This window comes from Ictidomys tridecemlineatus, chromosome 10 (genome assembly GCF_052094955.1).
Source record: "Ictidomys tridecemlineatus isolate mIctTri1 chromosome 10, mIctTri1.hap1, whole genome shotgun sequence".
NCBI classification, from domain to species: domain Eukaryota; kingdom Metazoa; phylum Chordata; class Mammalia; order Rodentia; family Sciuridae; genus Ictidomys; species Ictidomys tridecemlineatus.
Genome location: NC_135486.1, coordinates 10,157,002 through 10,179,396, shown reverse-complemented (window position 1 = coordinate 10,179,396; position 22,395 = coordinate 10,157,002). Strand labels below are relative to the sequence as shown.

The 22,395-nt window shown below is 43.2% G+C and overlaps 2 protein-coding genes across 11 annotated transcripts in view; one reads left to right on the top strand and one right to left on the bottom strand.

Annotated features, from left to right (window-relative positions):
• The window catches only part of Brinp2 (BMP/retinoic acid inducible neural specific 2), a 102,104-nt gene extending 91,103 nt beyond the window's left edge, over positions 1-11,001 (bottom strand). Inside the window, exon 1 of one of the 3 annotated variants that reach the window (XM_040278095.2) lies at positions 10,833-11,001. The gene's annotated coding sequence lies outside the window, so the exon portion shown is untranslated. Of the gene's footprint in view, positions 1-3,483; positions 4,291-10,832 lie in introns of those variants that run through there. The other 2 variants (XM_040278096.2, XM_005319769.5) reach the window with 2 other exon arrangements.
• Astn1 (astrotactin 1) overlaps positions 10,051-22,395 on the top strand; it is a 282,323-nt gene continuing 269,978 nt past the window's right edge. For 2 of the 8 annotated variants that reach the window (XM_040278091.2, XM_021722629.3), the window contains exon 1: positions 10,055-10,674. In XM_040278091.2, the coding sequence (XP_040134025.2) occupies positions 10,392-10,674 (283 nt within the window). In that variant the 5' untranslated portion in view covers positions 10,055-10,391. Of the gene's footprint in view, positions 10,675-22,395 lie in introns of all 8 variants that reach the window. The other 6 variants (XM_078022370.1, XM_040278092.2, XM_040278090.2 and 3 more) reach the window with 6 other exon arrangements.

Genomic DNA, 22,395 nt, shown 5'->3' with positions numbered 1-22,395 from the left:
TCTGCTCAATGCTAAATGCCTAAGGGCTTTGGCATTTTGCCGACTCCAAGTAAACCCCAAGAGGAACATTTGGGTGGGGAAATAGGAAACGGAAGAAAATCAAAGCTCTCTCTTAAGATATTCTGGTTCTAAAATATGAGGTTTTCTCATGTTTTCTTGAAACTGTCTGCTTTCCCCCAATATCCTTACTCAAGTTTTGGGATATGAGGTTGATAAGCTTTCTGACCTTGAGCCATGTTTTCCTCATTGTATGTGACTCCTCCGACTGGAGGCTGCGTGGAAGGACAGGTCATTCCCAGTGCCTCATGAGATACCCAGCATTTCCGAGCCCTCTTTTCAGATCCTCAGGAAACTTCCCCCAGGCCAATATATGTTCAAAATAATGAAACCAGATATATAGTATTTCCAGGTTGCCAGGGGAGAGGTGATCCGGGGCCAACCCCAAGGAATTGGTAGAGTTTCCAGCTAACTCCGCTGTGCTGTGCTTGGTGTTCCCTTCAGCTGGAACTCAACTCCCCTGCTCTCCCCATCCAAACTAATCTCACCCCATCCCCGTGGCTCAGCTCAAACTCTCCCTCCTTTGAACACTGATAGCTCTCATTATCTGTACAAATCAATTGCAGATTAATTAGATCAGCCTCTCAGCCCCTCCTGTATTGAACTGCTGTTTAGATCTCATATCGTCATTTACCTGTTCCCTGATGTAAGGGATGTAAGCCTGCTTCCCTAACCAGAATGGAAGATCACTGAGGGCAAAGGCTTTTAAAACTTTTATCCCTCACTACCCTTAGGTCAGTACCAGAGGAGGAACCTTGGGTCGCAGCATCTTTCCACGCTTGTAAAGTACAAAAACAACCGAATCAGACAGCAACTACTAAGACCAAAATCTTCCTTAGAAGAAGCCGATGGAGGTTGGGTTGGTTTAGGAGCAATAACACTCAGATCTCATTCCACGATTTCCCTTAATTGCTGTGTGACCCAAACTAAAGTGGTCCTCTTTTTGAGGTTCTTTCCCCTTCTTTTTCCAAGAAGAAGGCTAAAACCATTCTAGTTCTCCTTCTTAGACTACCCAAACATAAACAAGACAATAAGCCACATGAGTATGAATTACAGGAGCTCTGTAAAATGCTCCCTGCCCTTCGGAAAAGGATGCCTTTATAAAATGTATACAAGGTCTTATTTTCCAAAAGAAAGAGTCGAATCACCAAAAGCACACTGCACAGGGTTCTGATAAACACCAACCAGAAAACCTCAACACTAAGCATCTCAGTCAGCAGAAAGTGCCCATGCAGATGTCTCCAGTCCCTCCAGATTACCTCTTGTTTGTGAGCTGGAGAGGGATTTTGGAGCACCCTCTCAGAGGGGATCTCACTTATGTGATTCTCCCCAGGGGCTAGCCTGTGCCTTGGGAAAGGGGATCTGGAGGAACTGATGACGCAGGGACACTCTGTGCCCTCTGGCCTCACAGGTAAACAACCTGTCAGGAGGCCAGGAAGTAACATCCAGAAAAGGATCTTGAGGGCCATGGACAGAAGATGCTTCCCATTCTTGAGACAAGACCAATGTAGCAGAGCAGGAACCTCCTGCCCTCCCTAGCCATTTCCTCCTCACCTCCTTTCTTATGCCCATACTGCAGCACACACCACTCCTTTGGGGGTGGGGGGAGCCGGCTCCATTTTGGGTGAGTAGAGGGAAGCAAGAGTCAAGAATGTTTTTGTCTTTTCCCTGGCTACAGCCCCGATGTCAGACCTTTGGAGCCAGCTGCTCTCCAGCAGGGAAGACTATGGTCTGACATTTGCTTCCTGGTCTTCCAACATTCCTCAGTATCCATGAGCTGCATCTTTTCACATCACATCCCTCCTCAAAGAAGCAAAGCATGCATCTTTTCCCAGAGCAGATGCAGCTATGGTACAAATAGCACAGGATCACTGGGGCAGCATTGCTTGATCATGCCCTCTGTGCTGCACAGCAACTTATTGGCGGCGGGGGAAAGGGAACTTTGGAGTTGTGCCTTAAACAAACAACATACATACAACTATGTGAAGTCAAGACAGAAACACAAACTTCAGCACCCTCTGCTGTTGCCTGAGGTCATCAGACTGCCCCCCAGGGGATCTGGTAAAATATTTCAGCTGCTTGGTTAATACTGGCATTGCATGTCTTCCAGTGAGCACGATCAGAGAGTCACTTCAACATGCACACCACTGGAGAAGGACAGGGGCAGAAATAATTGACTTACAATATATGCTTTAGCTTTCTGATTGTGATTGGTCTGTGCTGACATATCATTGTGCCTGTTGGATAAGGCCCAGATTGCCTGGCTACAAGCATGGCCTTTTATAATCATTATCCTTATAACAAAACATTTGCTCCTACTCAGGGCACCCTGTTCCCAAGGCTAGGAACAGCACACACACCGTTCTTTACAGAGGGGTCTGTTCAATCACGTTACAGTGCATTAGCTTGATTTTTAGTTAATATTTGGCTTAGGTCTATATACCCTGGATAAATATGTACCATGAAGAGGAACTGCTTGGGGAGGAGAAAACTCCTCTGGGCTAGAATAGCAGCTCACAAGTTCATTCTCCTAGTAGGCAGGAACACTCTGGGCACCCGTGGCTGGGTTCGGCACTGTGCACGCTTGCTTCTCCTGTGGGTAGCCAGCTTCCTACAGATAGCTGTGAACACAAGCGCGCGCGCATGCACACACACACACACACACACACACACACATGCTACAGGCAGTGTTGGGCTGTATACCCAGATGATCACAGAAACAGGGAGAGATATCTGCTTGATGATACCAGCACATCTCCCTTTCTGCACAGGAATATTCTCCCCTAGTGTCTCCAGTGCTCTGCCCTGCTCAACTCAATCAATGGGGCTTCTACCCCCCACCCTGGAGACACTATTTGCACCCTAGAGGATTCACTCTTTGGAACTCCCCTCCCCCAGTTGAAGTGCATGGGAGAGCGACTAGCCTCTAAAGAAATGCTACAGGGCTCTAGGAACATGTGAAAACAGATGTACTGTGCATTAGGATCTCGGTGCCTTAGGGTCTTCCCCAAATACAGTGAACCTCATACAGTTCAGTTCAGCATCTGCACAGCAGGCAAAAGCCCTCGTCATCTTCTGCAATTATGCAGCCCGATTGGATTTTCTGAAGCTAATGGGAGTTGAACTAACTTTGAGGACTTAAACCAAGCAAAAGCAATATAGGTCAGGCAGAGTGCCCAAGCCGTGTGACAGCCATGCAACACCAGGAGACAAAATCAGAGCGATCTCCAGCTATCCCCTCAAGTCCACTGCTCAGCTCCACAGGATAGAACTAGGAGACGCGGAATCATCACCCCCTCTGCCTACAACCGTCAGGCGCCAGGGCACGAGCGTTATAGGAGGGCAAGCCCATCCCTCACCAATGCATACACCAAAAGGGCAATGAAGAGGAGATAGAGAAAAATCGCGAAATCCCTGCACTGTTACCTTGAATCCTTGCAAGAGCCTTCCTTGCAGTATCAGCTGCTCCCCAAATCTCCAACGACTGGGAGGAGACTCCTAAAAGATTCCAGATTTTCGTGCAACATCTCTAGTGGCAGCTCTCCAAAGTTTTTACTTCATGATTTCTTGTGGCTCCGTCTCGTTTGGGGAAACGCGAATGCCTCCCCCTCAGCGTGTGAGAGGGAGCGAATGTCTCTTTTCAAATTCTCTTGCTCTTCGCTTTGCTGTTGCCGCCGCTGCCGCCGCCGCTAGACCACTTGCCTGCTGCCTTCCCGCTGAGCAGCAAGGATCCCAGTCGCCCAAAGCATCTTTCAAGTGAGGCTCTGGCGCTGGGCTGGGGACACGCGGGGTGGGAGAGGTGAGGAAAGTGGGAAACCCAGCCGGGGGAGTCACCTGTCCCTCTACCGAGAGAGACCCAAGGTCTTGCCTTCTTTCCAACTCTAAAAAGACTCACCCGCCCTCTCTGTCATCCAAAATCAGAGCCTTAGACCGGGGCAAAGATCGTTCCTCCGGCTCCACTGCTTCCCCGGCTGCCTGCAGACCCACCGGCGCCCTCGGAGCGCCCCGCAGGTGCATAGCCCTGGACAAGCGCTCTCCCGGTCCTCCGAGCTCAGCGGAGGCGCTGCCCCAGGAGCCGCGAACAGCTGGCGAGGCGGGCGGATTCCATCCCTGGGCTGCAGCCCGGCGCGTCCCCGCTCCCAGTCCGCGCTCCGCACCTAGGCAGTGTCACCTGCAGACTCAGACACCAGATGAGTGTCTTAAGATAACAATGCTGCCTGGCCTGCCTCTCTCTTTTTTTCTTCTGCCTGTAGGTCGGCAGCCAATAGGACGCAGCGACACACTCCCCACAGGTGCCCATTGGCTGGGCGGCCTGGCAGGGGCGGGCTCTGAGCCCCAGCGGCTGGCTCCTCTGGTTTGCTGGCAGCCTGGGGTACGGCTCTCGGTTAACCCTCCCTGTTTTGCAGCAGGGACTTTTTGGCACCGCTAAGGAAGCCTCGGATAAATTCAAAGGCAGGGTCTGGGGCTGGGGCGGGGATCAAGTTTGGATAGTCTAAGAAGGCTGCAAAACAAGAAATAGCTGGGGAGCTAATTACATTTTCTCCTAATCTTCCCGAGTTATAATCATCATTTGTCCCAGCCCATTTTGTTTGCTTGCTTAACCAGAACTCCCAGAGATGGGGACCCATTTTCCTTCTAATCTGGGATTTCACTTGGTTGTTCTGTGTATTTCAGCTTCCTGAGTTACTTAATTAGAAGTGAGCCCCCAAATGAGAAATAGTAAAGACACACAGACACACACACACACAGACACACACACACACACACACACAGAGAGAGAGAGAGAGAGAGAGAGAGAGAGAGAGAGAGAGAGAGAGAGAGAGAGAGAGAGAGAGAGAGAGAGAGAGAGAATGGCAAAAGATAGCAGGAACCCCTCAAGATGGCTAGAGAGAGAAACAGAGATGCTGGACAGCTAAATTAAGAAACATCCTGCCCCCACACCACAACTGTGAAGACAAAGGAAAGAATAACTTCAGGGTTCTAGGGAGACATTAAAAAAAAAAAAAAAGAATTGTTTTGCCGGTGTGCTGGTGATGTTTTCCTTCTGTGTGTTCCCTTTCACTTCAGTGTGTGTCAGGAAGAGGGACTTGGTTTTAAAGGAAAACTAGAGGAATCAGAACAGGACCAGCCTTGTCTCTGTGAAGCAGGTGCTGCTGCTAAGCCTGTGAATTGAGAGGAAAAGAGCCAGAGGGTGGGAGGGGGGAGAGAGAGGAAGGGGCAGAAGAGAGTAAAGGAAGAGAACATTAACTTTGCACTGAAGGGTGTGAATTCTGTATTTTTGATGTCCTAATGAAGGTGCAAAGCTGACTGGCATACTACACTGCATTTGGGCAAGAGCATGGGAGAGTCCTTGTTGAAGAATAATCCAATTCAGCAGAGGAGCTGGGGCTTGAAACTGGCAAAGGGATTTGGGGGATTCACATACAGTCAGAGGATGGTGGAAATGTGGGGGAAAGAATATACAGTCATAAAAGGAGAGAAGTCTCTCAACTTACTTTCCTTGAATGGAGAACAACACCAGAGATTATTTTGTAAATAATCAGAAAAAAAACATACATAGGAATTCAGAGGTTTAGTGTCAAAGTAGCATACAACTGAATTAGCTAAAAAGTATGTATTAAGATACACAGTAGAAAATTCTGCTAGAATAGGTGTTCTGAATGAATGGGGAAGGTGAGAAATAGCATCTCTCACATGCATACCCTTGTTCTCACCACTCCTGACTTTCACCTGTATTCCCTCCTCTGACATACTGCAGGTATGTTTACTGAAGTTACAAAATATGCCAGGGAAGGGTGATCTTCTAGGATAAAATATCTAAGTGAATCAGTGAAAGTCTAAATCCATTGCTGCCCAACCTATGGCATTTACTCCTGTGATGTCTAGGGGTATGGGTGCACTGAACTTGTTCCAAGTAGTGACATAGGACTTTGGCATTCTTGTAAAACAGTGTAATGGAGTGGATAAATGGAGCAGTGGCTGGACAAATGATTATCAATATCCGTGGAAAGAAAATGAAAGATTCTGAGATCTTTTGAGGACAGAAGAGGGTGGAGTTGGAAGGCACAAAAACAAGAAAGAAGATTTATCTATGCTTCCTTCTCCTATAGTATCCCAAACCATTTAACAAGAATGTAATGAAGTAAGATCACACCAGAAAATTCTGGTAGAATATAGTTTGATGAGTGTTTGCCTATATATTTATTGGTGTAACCACTACCCACATCATTTCCAGCATCCCAGGAAGCACACTACGGACCCTTCTTGGTAAGCTCTCACCCCCGACCCTGCCCCGGGCTCCAAGATAATATTATTCTGACTTCCATCGCCAAAGGTTAATGTTACCTGCCCTTGAATTTCATAATTCAAGAATCTTAGTGTGTAAATTCTGTGTCTTGTTTCTTTCACTCATCCTTACATCAGGGAGATTAATTTATGAAATTGCATTTTTAAAAATTGTGTAAGTAATCCATTGCATGATTATGTGACATTTATCCATTCTCCTATTGATTTATGTATAGGTTGCTTCCATTTTTGTCTATTATTAGCAAACCTGTACTTATCCTTTAGTGTGTGTACATGTGTCATTATTAATTGTAGGCAAACACCAATGAGTGTAAGTCACTTAATTGACTGTTGGTTTCTACACTGGAGAAAAATCTTGTGAAGACAACTCTGAATTCTATTTTCTGTCTCAAAGAGTATAATAAGGTGATGATGGCAAAGAGCTAACACTATTGTGTCAGGTCCTCTGCATACAAACATACTCACATTTCCTCCTTAAGACCACCCTAATTTATGCACTATTATTTCTATTTTCCAAATAAAATATTGCAAAATACAAAACACTATATTCAGAGACAAGACATGCAATGTGGACATGGTCCTTCCCCTTTGCAGATGCATGTGGCTAAGTGCTCAGTGCGTGGAGCTATGAGAAAAGGAAGAGGTGGAAGGTCACCCTGTGGAAGGGAGGCTGGAGATAGGTCTGAGGGGATGGGATGCTCTGATGGATGAAAAGTGTTATATTCCAGGTGTACAGAACACGTGGAAGAAGTGAAAATAGGAACTGGGCTTTACTTTGATGCGTGTGTACGTGTGCATGCATGTGAACACATATGTGCACGTGTACACTGAGAACACGGGAAGAGATAACAGTGCAGTGAGCCATCCATCTAGAGGAATAAGTAGTGCGGAATTTAGAAGAGTCTTCAAATTTCCAAACATCGTGTTTGAACTTTAACCTGTAGGGAAAAGAATGTCATGATGAGAACAAGATTTCATGAAGATCAACCTCGTACCTGTATAGAATTGGTTGATAGCAGGAAAAGCAATGAAAGGTTTCTGTAAGATTCAAGGAGCAGCCACTGCCATTTAAATATAGGAAGTAGGGCTTCAGGGGAAGTCAGGATTGGAGATAATAGCTACCTTATAATGCTAAAAATAATTTAAATATTTGCGTATTTATTATCTGTGGCTGGTGAAGTGGGCAGAGACGAGTGATCTCCTTTTATTGATGAAGAAACTGAAGATAAAAATGGTCCAAACTCACCTGCAAATATGGAGACTTGAACCCAAGTCTGTGGTTTCACTAGATCAGGTTGCTTCAACATAAAGGCGATGACTGAGATGGGTACACACGTGGCCCGCATGATTTAAAATGCAAAGGGTCACTCTGTAGATATGGTCTCTGTGAACTGCAATCTCTACCCCCATCTCTAGATGTTTCTTTCTCAAAGAGGAGACCACATGTCATTACACCCATTCTTACAGGAATAAAGTGCCCCGGGAAAATATGCTTTTTATTTACACAGCTTTCTCCCATGACTGTTCCATAGAGAGAAAGGTATCTAAAGGCTTGAGATACCAATTTTCAACTATTTCCAACTTGGTATAGATTTTTTTAAAAGACTAGACATCAACCCCAAATAATTCACTTTCATTTTCTAACACGACTCAAGGTTCTTCAGGAAGTTAGAAAGGATTTCAAAATGAGAATAAATTACATACTACTCAAAAGCAGGAGGGGTATTACTTCCCCCCATGCTTTAAATATATATATATGTGTGTGTGTGTGTGTGTGTGTGTGTGTGTAGTTGCTGACGGGCCTTTATTTTATTTATATATGGTGTTGAGAATCAAACCCAGTGACTCACACATGCGAGGCAAGCACTCTACCACTGAGCAACACCCCAGCCTCTTCCTCCATGCTTTGACTAATACCCAGGATAAGGAAGGCACTCAAGTGTTTGCTGAATGAATTATTGTGGTCCATAAAATCTTGTTTGGGGTCTTAGCTCCACATGAGCAGATTGATGTTTAGAGCATCTCACACATGTTAGTTTCCTTATCCACTAATGAGAGATTGGAAGTAGTAGATCATCTGGTAGTTTCATGCCATTTCTCACATTCTAGAATGAAGTGTGTTTTCCTGGTATTAGTCTGATTATTCAATGGCAAATCACCTTGTCTATGTATGCTTCATATCTTTTAAAAATTTTTTATGCTAGAAAGTGTTAAAAAAAAAGGAATCGTGAAGTCTATGTTCTTCTTAGGAGACGAATGAAGATGGGAATGAATCTTAAAAGGTCATTGGCCCGATACATCTTTTTTGCGGTAGTTTGCAGTGCTCATGGCAATATAGCTTTGGTTGGTTTTTGGGTATGTCAAGTTTAAAAACTAAACTTATATTGAAGTACTTTTGTTTATTTTTTCATGGTAAACAGATCTTTTACTCCTTAAATGTGACCTTAAATATGGCTGATTCAACTAGATTGAACTATTCAACTATTCAACTAGATAAACCTTGTGAAATGTAATGCACACCTTTTTTGTCTATTAAAGTACACACATTTATGTATGTTGATAAAGTTGCAGCAGGTAGATCAAGGATGTAATTGTTTATAAAGTAGAGGTCCTCTGAAAAGGGTAATGAATTAAACTCATGTGGGAACTCCACTTAACAGTCTTTATAGCACATAGTATTTTTAAATCAGCATTGAAGAAATAATGTTGGCAGGACAGACTTTTGAACAAGTTATTGGTTATCACGTGTAAGAAAGTTAAACATCACATTCCAGCATTTCCCTTTTCTACCACACAAATATCATTTTTCTACCACTGTTTTCTGCACACTGTTGGCATCTTTAAAAGGCAACATTGCCCAACTCGACTGCAGACAGATCTTCATGGGCTTTGGTGGTATTCTTATTCCTTAGAATACTTAGGCAGGGGGCTAAATATTTACCCTGCTCTGCTCCTGATGAGTTAGGACTGACCTAGCTCACATTCAGGGGTATTCTTTTATTGCTTTTTCACTTGTTAAGGATGCTTTTCCATTTTTCTCACATATTCTCCCAGATCTCTTCTATTTTTCTGGATCCTTTAAAACCATAGTTGCAACATGTCTTTGGTCTAAGTCTGCTTCTTCTATCAACTATAGCATTTCCCAAATCATCTTTTTATTGGTTACTGTAGATAACATTTGTGACAGAAATGAAAGGAAGAGGCAAAAGTTAAAAGTGAAAGTTCTGCTCTCCTGCTTAACGGTATGAGACACATTGACTTTATTCTTTATTGTGTATCTCTATCCATCTATCTCTGTCAATGTAACATTTTTTTTTTACTTTGCAAAGTCAATGTTAAATAAAAATATACACATGTGCATTTATCTTAGCACTTGCTTATCCAACGGACAAATCCAACTAACATTGGGCACAAAGAGATATGGATGGGACAACCTACATGCATAAAATCACTAAGGGAATTTGCATCTAGAAAGACACCCCCCACCCCATCACCACCAACCACACACACACCTGCTCCCGGAAGCGCCCTTTAAGGTGTGTGCCTTTCCCAAGGCATTTGGATGATAATGCGACAGGGAAGAATTTGCATTGCAAAGAAGAATTTTTTAAAATGCGGTGCAGATAGTTAATAGCCGAGAGCGTGGCTCGTGCAGGGGGATGCAAAGGAGGAGGAGGCGGGAGCACTGACAGCCAGCTGGGGGCTGACCTGATTCCCTAGAATCCTCAGCTCCCTTCCTCTTCCCTCCCAGCGTCCTTCCTTCCCTTTTTTCTCGCCCTCTCCCCCCTTTTTTCCTTTTCCCAGATAAGCTGCTCCGGGAAACAAAGAACTCGGGCTCTCCGGACAGCAGCGCTGGAACCGAGCGCTCTGCCAGCGGCTCCTCGTTCCGGGGACCAGGGCTCCCCGGCTCTGCATCCCTCCCCAGCCTCCCCCGCCTCCCGCGCTCGCTCGCTCGCTCGCTCGCTCCCTCCCCGCTCGCTTCCTCCCCCACCATCGCAGCGCTGGGAGGAAGGCGGCTGGGGCTCAAGATGGCTTTAGCCCGGCTCTGCGCCCTGCTCGCCTGCTGCTGGGGGCCGGCGGCGGTGCTGGCCACAGCCGCCGGCGACGTGGATCCATCCAAGGAGCTGGAGTGCAAGCTCAAAAGCATCACGGTGTCGGCGCTGCCCTTCCTGCGCGAGAACGACCTGAGCATCATGCACAGCCCCTCGGCCTCCGAACCCAAGCTCCTCTTCTCGGTGCGCAACGACTTCCCGGGAGAAATGGTCGTGGTGGACGACCTGGAGAACACCGAGCTGCCCTACTTCGTGCTGGGTGAGTCCCGGGGGAGGTCGAGGCGGCCGCAGGCGCTGGACCGGCGCCCCCACCCCCCACCCCGGCTCGCTCCACACACCCACTCGCCGGCGACATCCCCACCCCCACTCCTACCTCCCTGGATCCGCCCCACTCCCCGGACCGTTCTCCACACCCACTTGCAGGCTAGCGCCTCGGTGCACCTGACTTCTCCCCAGATCCGACCTGGGTGCTGGGCCCTCGGCCTCTCCTCAGCCTCCAGCCCCAAAGGAACAGGTTCACGAGTGAAACCTTTCTCAGTCTTGCCCCTCCTGCTTTTAATTCTGGAGCACAGCCGCACAGCACTTCTGGTCTGCCACAGCTCAACTCCCATAAGCCCTTCTCCTCGCTCCCTGACCACATGCTCAGCTCTTGCTTCACACCCCTCTGGACACCCACAGCCACCCACAGCCATTCCCGGGGTTTTAGAGGAAGGTATTCGGTCATCACCTTGTAAGGCATGTGCAGGCCCAACTGCACCAGCTGTGCCTCTAGTCTTCAGTCCCTGACAGCCCTATGTGTCACCAGGTTGCTGACACCTTCCTTCCAAATACTCAAGTTTCTTAGAGTGTTCATCCTTGGGAGGTCCTACCTCTTTGCCTAAATGTAACAACCCCCTCACTCAGCCACCTCCACATCTCCGTGTGTCATCATAGTTCCTTGGATAAAGAAATCACCCAACTGTGCTCTATTAAATTGGTTTCTTTGTTCCCAGAGCTGCCTTAGAGAGGCATAGGCACCTGTGCACACAGAAGGACCTCCCCTGGCACGAGGCTCCTCTTTCCTTTATTTACATCTGTCTCTTTGGGTACCTTCCTTGTCATTTTCTTAGGCCATAGCACTCCTCAGGTACTGGAATCGCTCTATCACTTTGAATTTCCCCTCTTTATCATTATTGAGTCATAAAGCTATTGAGGTCCTGTTTCAACATCTTGCAAAGCACTACAGGTTCACAGGACTTAGTTCACCAAACCTCTCCACTTCTCCATGTGCAGATGTGTCTCTCACCCTGCTATGTGCTCCCGTTGCGTATCTGTTTCTTTAGTGAGGCTGTATATATTCTTATTTTGCCCAGGAGAGAATTAAAAGAAAACCACAAACCACAACTCAGTCTCTAGATCCAAGGTGGTAAGGAAGAAAAAAAGAAAAAAAGGAGAAAGAAAGAAAGAGAGAGAGAAAGAGGGTGGTTCCAGGACACTGTCATATCTGCTTAATGCCCTACCTACTCACAGGGACATGGCTTCCTGACAGCCATATGTAGGTTGGAGCCACATGGCAAACTCTTGTCTCTCTCTGGTTCCCCCTTCACAAAAGATAGTAAAAACATTAGCAAGTGGGCGAGAAAACCCTTACTCCCAACTCCCATGGAAAAGTAATTTAAAAAATTGCCTGGTCCTTTGGAAAGTTGGCTTATAGTTCCTGGAGCGCACCTCCATTGAATCATTCAGCCCAACCTACACTCTTGATAGGATTATTTATTTTTACATTAAAAACATCAATAACATAATAAAAACTGGGGGCTGCATGAGAATGGGAACGTTGTGGATGTGGTACTCATTACCATGTACGATTGCTGGGTTATTCAGAGGATGTAAATTTTGTGTGGAAGTCATGCTGATGTCCAAGTACAGTCTGTTCATCATAATATATAGAAAGAGTATGGAGAATTATGTGTTTCTAAAGGGGTTCTTTTGGGTTCTGCATGCAATGCTTATTGTGCATAAAGAAGGACATGTGTGGATGAAAAGAGGGAGATTTGACTACTAGGTATTCAAAATTCCACTTCTTTTTTTGCAGAATCCTAATGCTGGGACTGAATATCTTGATAGGCCTACCAGGATGCGATAGGCACTTTAGAAGCTCAGAGTTAAAGAATGGCTTTTCTGCACTTCTGTGCAAAGCTGCCCACTGCAGCACCCTGTTTGGGTTGCTATGGTAACCTAGCTGCAAGTTGGCATTTGCACATAGGCAACAGCACAGTTCTCTCACTTCAGGGCCAGGTGCACTTTTTAAATGCATCAATTGTCCCCTCCCCTCCTCACTAATGAGGTGTGCTAGAATTAGCAATATGCTGGTACCTATTAACCCTTGTGGCCCAATATTCCAAAGGGGAGCAAGGATAAGTCTCAGCTTCATTGGTGGAGCCAAACTGGGCAGAAAGGGGGAAGAGTCCAAGTTCATGGAGGGCAGACTCAAGGACAGGTGTTTTTGAAGTTAACTCCTGTGGTCCTGGATCCTGTCAATCATGGCCAATACAAAGGGCTGTAGTAACTACAACTCTTCACTTCCTCTGCCATGCCTGGAGAAACCTGAATCCGTCACACCCAGGAATTTATTAAGCATGAACTTGCTTAGCTCTCTTAGGCACTAAGACAAGAAAATTTAAAAAATAAAAAGCTCCCACCTTCAGGTCCTCTCACTGGAGACACCCCATGCCTGCTAGAGCTGATGGTACATGATTGTGTAGTATGGATGTTAAGGAGTCTAGGAATGCTGAGGAAGGAGATGCTTCCATAATAAGTTTGTGTCTCCATAGAAGATGCGAACTTGACCAAAGGCTACCCCTTTGGGTGGGGGGAAAAATGAATACAGACAGCAAAAGCAAGCTTTGGCCTCCCTTTGTTTCCAGGATCAAGGCCCATCACTTCAATGAGGCAAAGTTTTTCTCAAAAGTTGTATTACAGTTGACTTTTCACACTTCATATTCCTCCAAGTCTGCCAAGGCTTTCCAGAACTCTTTGGAATCTTTGCATGTATTAATTCCTCTGCAAAGAAGGCTTCTTGTCTCTTCCTTACCTGGTGGCCATCCATTCTTCCTTCTGAACTCTGCACTCAGGTCACTGCTCTACGAAGCCTTCCCTTCCCTCCAAAGGTGGTCTTAGTCCTCCCCACTTCTGTGATCTCTACATGGATTAAAATGCAAAGCAAATGAATACAATTAAAGGAAGGCTGGATTTGGCTTGGACTAGGAGAGGTGAAGATTTGAGGTCATGTTGGGAATGAATCTGAGCATGGAACTTGCATGCCTGTGGCATAGTGTGGAGAGTGCTGGTCCTGGAGAGGGGGCGTGGGTGTCCAGGCCCTCAGCCTTGTTACTTTGGCTGGTAGGATAATCCCAGGCGTGTGTGGGGGAGACCATGTCTCCTCTTCTTTGAGGTGGGTTTGTAAATTGTGGTGCAAGGGACATATGTGACTTTCGGATATGGGTTTTTTTGGGGGGTGGGGTGGGGGGAGAGGGGTTACACATAGTTTTGAGTTGGAATATGTTTATGTAGGGAATGTCATCTTTCCCACAAATCCTAATTGTACTGTGTCTGACCCTTTTCTTTATGGTACTTATCTGACAACTCTAAGCTGAGTAATCTAAACACACATTTCAAGATGTGCTATAAAAAGTCTCCAAAGTATTGAAAAATAGCTGCGGTTTCTAATTTTAAATACTTAGCTATCTAAGTCTTAGTATCCTCTCAGAAGTTTTTAAAGGCTTGACAGATTCATCAACTGAAGTTTCATACCTCAGCTTTCACAACAGTGGAATCTCCTATTTTGGAGATATACTTGATTTTGAGACAATGAGTGACCCTGAAGTGGGGCCTCCAGATATTCTGTGCTGTGAACACAATGTATTTGTCAGTCTTGTTGCTATTCGAAGGGGACACCTTTCTGTTTCATACCCAACTATTGAGCTTTTGCATGCGTGAAACTCGGTGAAGAAAGCTATTTCTCTTGTGCCTGGGAGTTTTGCTTTAGCGGTCATGGCTTTTGATTGAACAAAGCATTCCTGAAGATAAATCAATCAGTCTGCAGAGGTGTAGTAAGTTCCCACATGCACAGTGCTGTTTGAAGTATCTGCAGCAGTCCAGTGTGGTGGTTTAGAGCACGGGCTATGAAGACAGATCTGGTGTCAACTCCTGGCTTGCCACCTGTTCCAACAGTGGAGGAAAGAGCAGATCAGGGAGGGTAAATGAATTACTCAGGGTCGCTTAGCTAGCAAATGATGGATCTATCACTCGAACTCAGGTCAATATCAAGTTGAGCCCTTTCTCTTAGCTACCGTTTTATATGCCTTAAAATTTCTCAAAAAATTGTTTTGTTTCATAGTTGAATAAAAGGAGTCCTGGAATGGTTAGATAGGGAAAAGAGTCCCTTATGGTGTCTATGCAAATACCTCTTGGCTCTCCTTGCCCATCCAGGGATTTCTCACACAAGCCTTAATGTGGAAGGTGATGTTATCAAAGAGTAAGTCACACAGTAGGTATATTTGCTTAAGAAGAGTGGATGTGAGGGGACTGGGGCTGTGGCTCAGTGGTAGAGCGCTTGCTTTTCAAGTGTGAGGCTCTGGGTTGGATCCTCAGCACCACATAAAAATTAATAAACAAATAAAGATATTGTGTCCATCTAAAACTAAAAGAATATTTTTAAAAAATTTAAAAAAGAAGAGTGGGGGTATTCTTATTTCATAATTACCAAGCTTTGGGTAGTCATGTCTCCGTGTTCCTTGGTGGTATATTGTGACACCCAGGGAGGTGACGAATAAGCTAATGTGCACAGGAGGAAGATCACATGTTCAGTGCTCTTCTGAGAAGGGCCTTCTGGAAATGCAAACTGAGAGCACCAGAGGGTAGGATCACAGAGCCATCCAGAGGCCATGCATGTCCAAGGCCCCTGATCTTTTCTTTTCTTTGAATTTTAAAAGTTTTTTTTTATTAATGAAAAGTAAACATTATACTTATCTATTAAGAGTACATTAAGAAATAAGATTCAAAAGAAAAGCAAACTCTAAAATTTTACAAGGTATTATCTCCTTATAATATAGAGAGCTCCTACAAATAAAAAAAAATTAAAAATAAACAACTCGGTAGAAAAGTGGCAAAGGATGTAAAGTACCTATTCATATCAAGAAAAACTGTAAATGTCTAATGAAATTTGAGATTGAACCTCACTGGTAAAGTAATGACTAATTATAAAATCAACATGATACCTGTCAGGGACTGCATGTTTGTGACTTTCAAAAATTCATATGTTGAAACTCTAATCCCCAGCGGGATGGTATTTCATGGTAGGAAAGCCCCTGATCTTTGTGCTAGAGAGTCCTGTGCTTAGAAGCCACTGCCAGAGCTCAGTGAGCTACTTGAGTAGCAGTGATTGAGCTTTTCCATTGCCTCCAGGTGTAAGATTGGACATCCTGTTTTACTTACAGGTGAGCTTTAGACGAATAGGAAGCAACTAAAATGCCTAAATATCTCTAACTGCTTTTCACCCATCTTCCTCTCCGAGGAAAGATACCATTTGGGGGAAACGTTGAAATTTATATCTTTTTTGCTCTCCATTATAGTTGAGCCTTCTAGATTAGCAGTGAAAAAATTTGCATAGCATGGCAGCCCCACCCAGGACATTCTAGAATGAATATAGCAATCTGAAGGTAGGGGTGCCGCACTTACATACCTCTCACTAGCAGAATATACTCATTTATAGCTTTGAGAGGGTCGTCATTTACCGTTTCTCTATAGAAATGTAGATTTTTATATCAAAGGAATTTTTGAATGCAGAAGTGATGAAATTTACAACACATCACATGCTCTTCTAGATGTGCTGATATGCCTTGAATTCAAGTCATTGCAGTTTTTGAAGGAAAAATAAAGCACAAGTTTAATTTTTTTTTCTCTTTGGAGGCAAGATTGAGATCTTGTATGTATGTATGTATATTCCTTAAATGTTCGTTCGTTCGTTCGTTCCTTCCTTCCTTCCTTCCTTCCTAGCTCTTGGAATGCAATTAAACATAAAAGGTTAGTAGTTTCTCAAATTAAGGCCAATACAGAATTAGTAAACTTTTCTGCAGGGTCATGCCAAGCTTTTATTTCTTCACTTTTATACCAAGTTCAAATATATGCACACGGATACCAAAGACAGCTCTATTTTGAGCAAGTTAATTCCCAGGACAAGTTAAAGCCTATGGCAATTTTGAATGTACTACAGTTTGGCCTCTATCACCATTTTATTTTTATTACAAATATGAAATAACGAATAATTTTGTTTTTAAATCACACATACTTTAAAACTTTGAGGAAAACAAAACAAGACAAAACAAAATATCTCTGTGGATCTCCAGAAGGTTTCCAAGGAACAAGATTCAGAAAACTTAAATTGCTACTAATGGCCATCTAAAGGGATATGACAACTTTTGGAAAAGTAGGATTGAAAACGTGCATGCCTGATGACAGACCAGTTCACCTCTAGCTGGCTGTTTATCACACAAATGTTTTACAGGTATACATAAGAAGGTGGTGTTCCTGCTGGTAATTGCAAAACCTGGAAGTAGCCATTAATAGGAGGCTGGGAGTAGGCAAGATGATGCCTTTGCTAGTGCCAATATGTGTAAATCTCACAACTGTAATGATGAGTGAAAGTAAGCACATCACTGAAAAATACATAAAGTCAAATGTATTCATACAAATTCAAAGCAACATATTGTTTAAGGGTATGTGCATAAGTGCTAAAATGTTTATGAAAAGCAGGGAGGAAAGGGGAGACAATGTGATGTGGAAAAGGGGGGAAAGGGGGCTTCAGAGAGACTGGCAGCTCTTGCCTTTTTGTTCTCCCCTTTTAAATGATACACTCAATTAGAACTATTTTAGATACGTGGGAACATTGGTATAATAGTACACATAATAGTACAGAGAGTTCCCACCACTCCATACCAGGGTTCTCTTATTCACATTACCATGGTGCCTTGGTTACAATTGAAGAACCACTGCTGACACATTGTTATTAATGAAAGTTGCGTGTCACTTTGATTTCCTTGGTTTTTGATCGATATCCTTGTCATGGTTTTGATGTGATTTTCCCAAAAGCTCACATGTGAGACAGTGCAAGAAGGTTTGGAAGAGAAATGAGGGGGTTCCAGCCTGAACCTAGTCAGTGAATTACTCCCTCTTGGGATTCGCTGAGCGGTAGGCAGCTGGGGGGTGGCTGGAGGAAGGGGTTCATTGGGGGCGTGGCTTTGGGGCATATATTTGTATCTGGCAAGTGGCTCCTCTCTGGCTGCTTCCTGATGGCCATGTGAGCTGGTTCCCTCGGCCACACTCTTCCACCACCACGTTCTCCCTCACCTTGAGTCCTGAGGAATGGAGCTGTCTTTCTGTGGACCAAGATGGCGGAAACCATGAGCCCTCAAACGTTTCCTCCCCTCAAATTGTTCTGGTCAGATCTTTTACTTACAGCAGTGAAAAAGCTGACTACCACCATCTTCTTTCTGTTCCCAGACTCTGCCCAGGACACCGCATTTCATTTAGTTATCATGACCCCCTTAGCTATTCTTGGCTGTGACCCTATCTCCAAGTTGTTTTTGCTGACTTGGACAGTTTCAAGAATACTGGGCAGGTCTTTTATAGACATTCCTCAAACAGGATTTGTCTAGTGTTCTCCTGATGATTAGACTAGATCCAGTTTAGGGGTGTGTATTTGTCATTTTATAAGCTGTCATTTTATCACATCACATCAGGAATGTATGTACGTGGCTGGCCATGATCGCCATTGACCTTGATCACCTGGTCAGGGTGGCCTAGGGGAACTTTCTCCACTGTTGCTTTTCTCCTGGTTTCCATTCTGGCAGAATTCACTTCACAAACCATGTTAAAGAAATGGGGAGTTTTGATTCACCGTTTTGTAGGCTGAGAACATAAATTATTTTGAATTATTCTGTGCGAGGGAATTTTCTCTTTATTTATTTCATCATTTGTTCACATCAAATGGACTCATAAATATTTACTTTTTACTACTTTATTGATTTTATTGCTCAAATTGCTTGTTCCAGCTTGGGCTAATGGAACTTCTTCCAGTTGGCTCTCCTGAGTCTGTGGCACGGCCCTGTCAGTGTGGATTTTCGTTCAGTTCTGTTTTTGCTTTTCGAGAGCACCTTCTTACTTGGTCACTGTAAGCTGGCACAGGCTCATCCTCTCTGTTTCCTGCCTGCATGTAGCATTACCTGTTTCTCCAGAAACCCTGATTGGATTTAATGGAGAATGGTGTTAGAAACCAAGACTTAGGCCTTAGATGTGCTCGTCTGTGCTGGGATGCCACTGCTTTCATCCCTCTCAGCTGACAGAGCCAGGAAATAGACACAGGTACCCTAACTCATTCATATACACACATTCATCAGCATTTTTATATCTATTTACCTATCTGTCTTGAGCTAAACATGAGTTCATGTTGGTATCTCCAGCTTTAAAAACATTTTTTTAAATTAGTTATACATGACAGTAAAATGACATTGACATATAATACATTGAACCAGATGGGATATAATTTCTCATTTTTCTGAGTGTACAGGTTGCAGAATCACATTGGTCATGCATTCACATATTATCTCCAGCTTTAATCCATTATCTGGTTATCATTACTTCAACTTTAACTATCATGCTCTGATCCATTATCTAATCCATGGATGATGCTACCCTCCTCCCTTTGCTTAGCCCACTCCAACAATGGTTCCAACCATCTGCCATCCATTTATTTAATTTTTCCATTCCACACTGCCTTGATAGCAGTATTAGGATTGTTTTCCCACACCCCTGTGGAGAACAACTTATCAGACTACAGACTTATGTATGGTTTCACTTGCTTTAGTCTTAAAGGCTGCTCATTTCCAAATTTACTTAGGTCAGCACTTTCCCTACTCATCTCCTTCAGTGAGACTGTAATACAGTGTATAGTGTCTGTGTTTTGTCACATTCTGCTTTCCATTCTGGGGTCCCTCGACCTCCTAAATGATTTAGTTTGCAGGCCTTAAGGTTGAGTCTTTGTACTTTAAAGTGACATGAGTTTTGACGAGTGTACACTGCAATATATCCACAGTTAAAGTTATAGAGTAGTTTAAATGCCTTTCAAAGTTCCCTGCCCTTCACTCACAGACTTGATAAGCATTGCTCTTGTCTGCCACTGTGGCTTTGCCTATTCCAGAATGCCATGTAGTTGGACGCCATGATTTGCAGCCTCTTCAGACTTGCCTTGTTCTCTTTGTTTATCTTTTCTTCATTGCTTGGTAGCTCATTGCTTTTTACTGCTGAATAATATTCCATTATATACATACACCCCCATTTGTTTATCCATTTACCTACTGAAGAATATGTTAATTTTTTCCCATTTTGAACGATTACTAGCATAAGCACTGTAAATATTAACACACAACATTTTTCTTTTTGTTGGGGTTGTTGCTTTAAATATTTCTTTGGGAGAGAATATACCATGCTTCTACTCAATTTAAAGAAACAGTTTTCCAGTCCAGAGATCTTCTATTGTTTTATATACATTCTGCCATGAATTCATGGGCAATAGCTTTCAGCAGCTCTGACTCTATTCATTGATTCTTACAAAGTATACTTCTCTGGGCTGAGCAGGCTGGAGCTTCAGCTGAACCCAGGCACATTTCTTTTTGTTTTTTGCTTTTTCTTTTCATTTTTCTACATATATCTCAGGAGGCTATTTCAGCTTCTAAAGGGCTTAATATGCGCAATGATTCTTACTTCTCTTGGCAAGCATCTTCTTAAACAAGAATCTTTACTTGTTTGCACATGGCACACCAGCAGTGTGCTGGGTGACTCTGTAGACTCTTCCATTTTGCCTGGTAACATTTCTGTGGTGCACTCCTTTCTCAACAGGACCCGTCCCTCTGCAATATCACCTTTCTTGTAGGTCAGGAGGTATGTGGCCCAAGAAATAAATCCATATTTTCTAAAAGGCCCCAAAATATTGGGTCTTTGAAATATTGAGAACTTCCTTTCCTTCCCATTATGTCGGTCACTTGGGAAGATGGTGGTAGCTCAGGATGAAAGCTGAATACAAGTTATTATGTGCTTCTTCCTTCCTTCCTTTATTTATTTATTGGGATCTCTGTGCATAGAATTGAGATAGTCATATTCCTCAACTCGTAACACATGTTATCAGAGGTCTGCGAGAGCTTCTCTTCTTCCAGAGGTTTAGTCATTTGTGTTTTTAGCCTTTTATCTCTAATTTTAATTCCCACCTAACCTTCCCCATAGCAAGACTTGTCATTTAGCTATATTTATCCTTCTTTTCTCACAAAATGTGAATAGCTTATGTTCACGTATTTTTAATTTTAGTAAACAGAGATGTGCTATCACGTCACTGGATCCTTGCTTTCTCCACTCTGCACGGTTCAGTACAGCTTTCTACTGTCCTACACCTGCATCATCCAGTATGGCAGTTCCTGGGCAGTGTGGCTCTTGAGCACTTGAAATGGAGCTAGTCCATCAGAGGAACTGAATTTTTAATACAAAATTTTAATTAGTAGACTCCTAAATAGCCTCATATGGCTACTGACTACCACAGGTGTGCAGGACCTCACAGGTCTGGCCATTGATTCTGAGTGCTATAGAGCACCCCATCATAGACTTCTACCACCTTTGACCAGTCCCCTTCATGATGGACACCTAGGTCTGCTCTCGTTCCCATCACTGTAAATAATGCTGCAGTTATCATCTTTGTGCATGTTTCCTTAAGAAATTCTGAGAAGTGTTTTCTGGGATGTATCCATTGAATATCAATGGATATTGGATATCAATGGAGTCAGAAGCAGAATCTCTGGTTCTTAAAGATGGTGTATGCTTAGTTTGGCTAATGCTGTCAAATTGTGCTCAGATGGCTGTACCAGTCTGCACTCTTGTCAGTAACATGTGACGATTCCTATATTCCTGGACACCCATGAACATTTGGCATTGTGCAGTTTTCTGATATTTTTCAATCCAATGAATCTAGAATGATATCTCATCACTCTTCCATTTTAAATTTTTAGGAACCCAGTACATACTAGGATGATGATCTCTTTATGAGTTGCAAATACAATTTTTCTTGATTATTATATGTTTCTTGTCCTTGCTTATGATTTTGTTTGCATGTTTGGTTTCTGAAATGCTCTGAATTTTTTTGTAATTAAAGATATTAATTCTTATTTTGGGGGGGCTTCTATTCCCTAAAACTTAGTTGAGAAAGTCTTCCCCCCTTTATAATTATAAAAGGATTCCTCAATTTTTCTTCTAATATTCTAATAGTTTTATTCTTCACATTTAAATATTTGATATATTTTGAATTTACTCTGGTATGATACAGAATCATATACAACCTTATCCAGATGGGCTATAGGTAGTATTGACTTTAGGTGTTCACATGGTTACTCAACTGTCTTGTGCCACTTATTAAATAGTCTGTGGCTTCCCCTCGGATTTGAGGTGTTACCTTCATCACATATACAAAATTTCATAATACATTTAGGTTTATTTCTGAACTTGGGTTAACATGAATAAAAGTTATCGTGTTCAAGAAGAATCGATTGTTTAATTTTGTTGTAAGGAAAATATTAAATTTAAATGTCTTTTTAGTATCTATAGCGAGAATGATATGACTTTTCTCCTTACATTTATTAAAGTACTGAGTTATGTAAATACATTGCCTAATATTGAACCATCCTAGCATTCCTTGAACAAAGCTAACTTGATAGTAATGAATTATTTCTTTAGCATGCTGTTGGATTCTGTTCATTAATATTTTATTAAGAATACCTCTATTCCTAAGTGAGGTTAATTTTAGGTCATCTTATTGTGCGTGTATAATGTTTGTCAGGATTTAGTATGAATTTATTTATATTTATTTCATAAAAATCCTGTTCAAGTTTCTTTCTTTCTTTGTGCT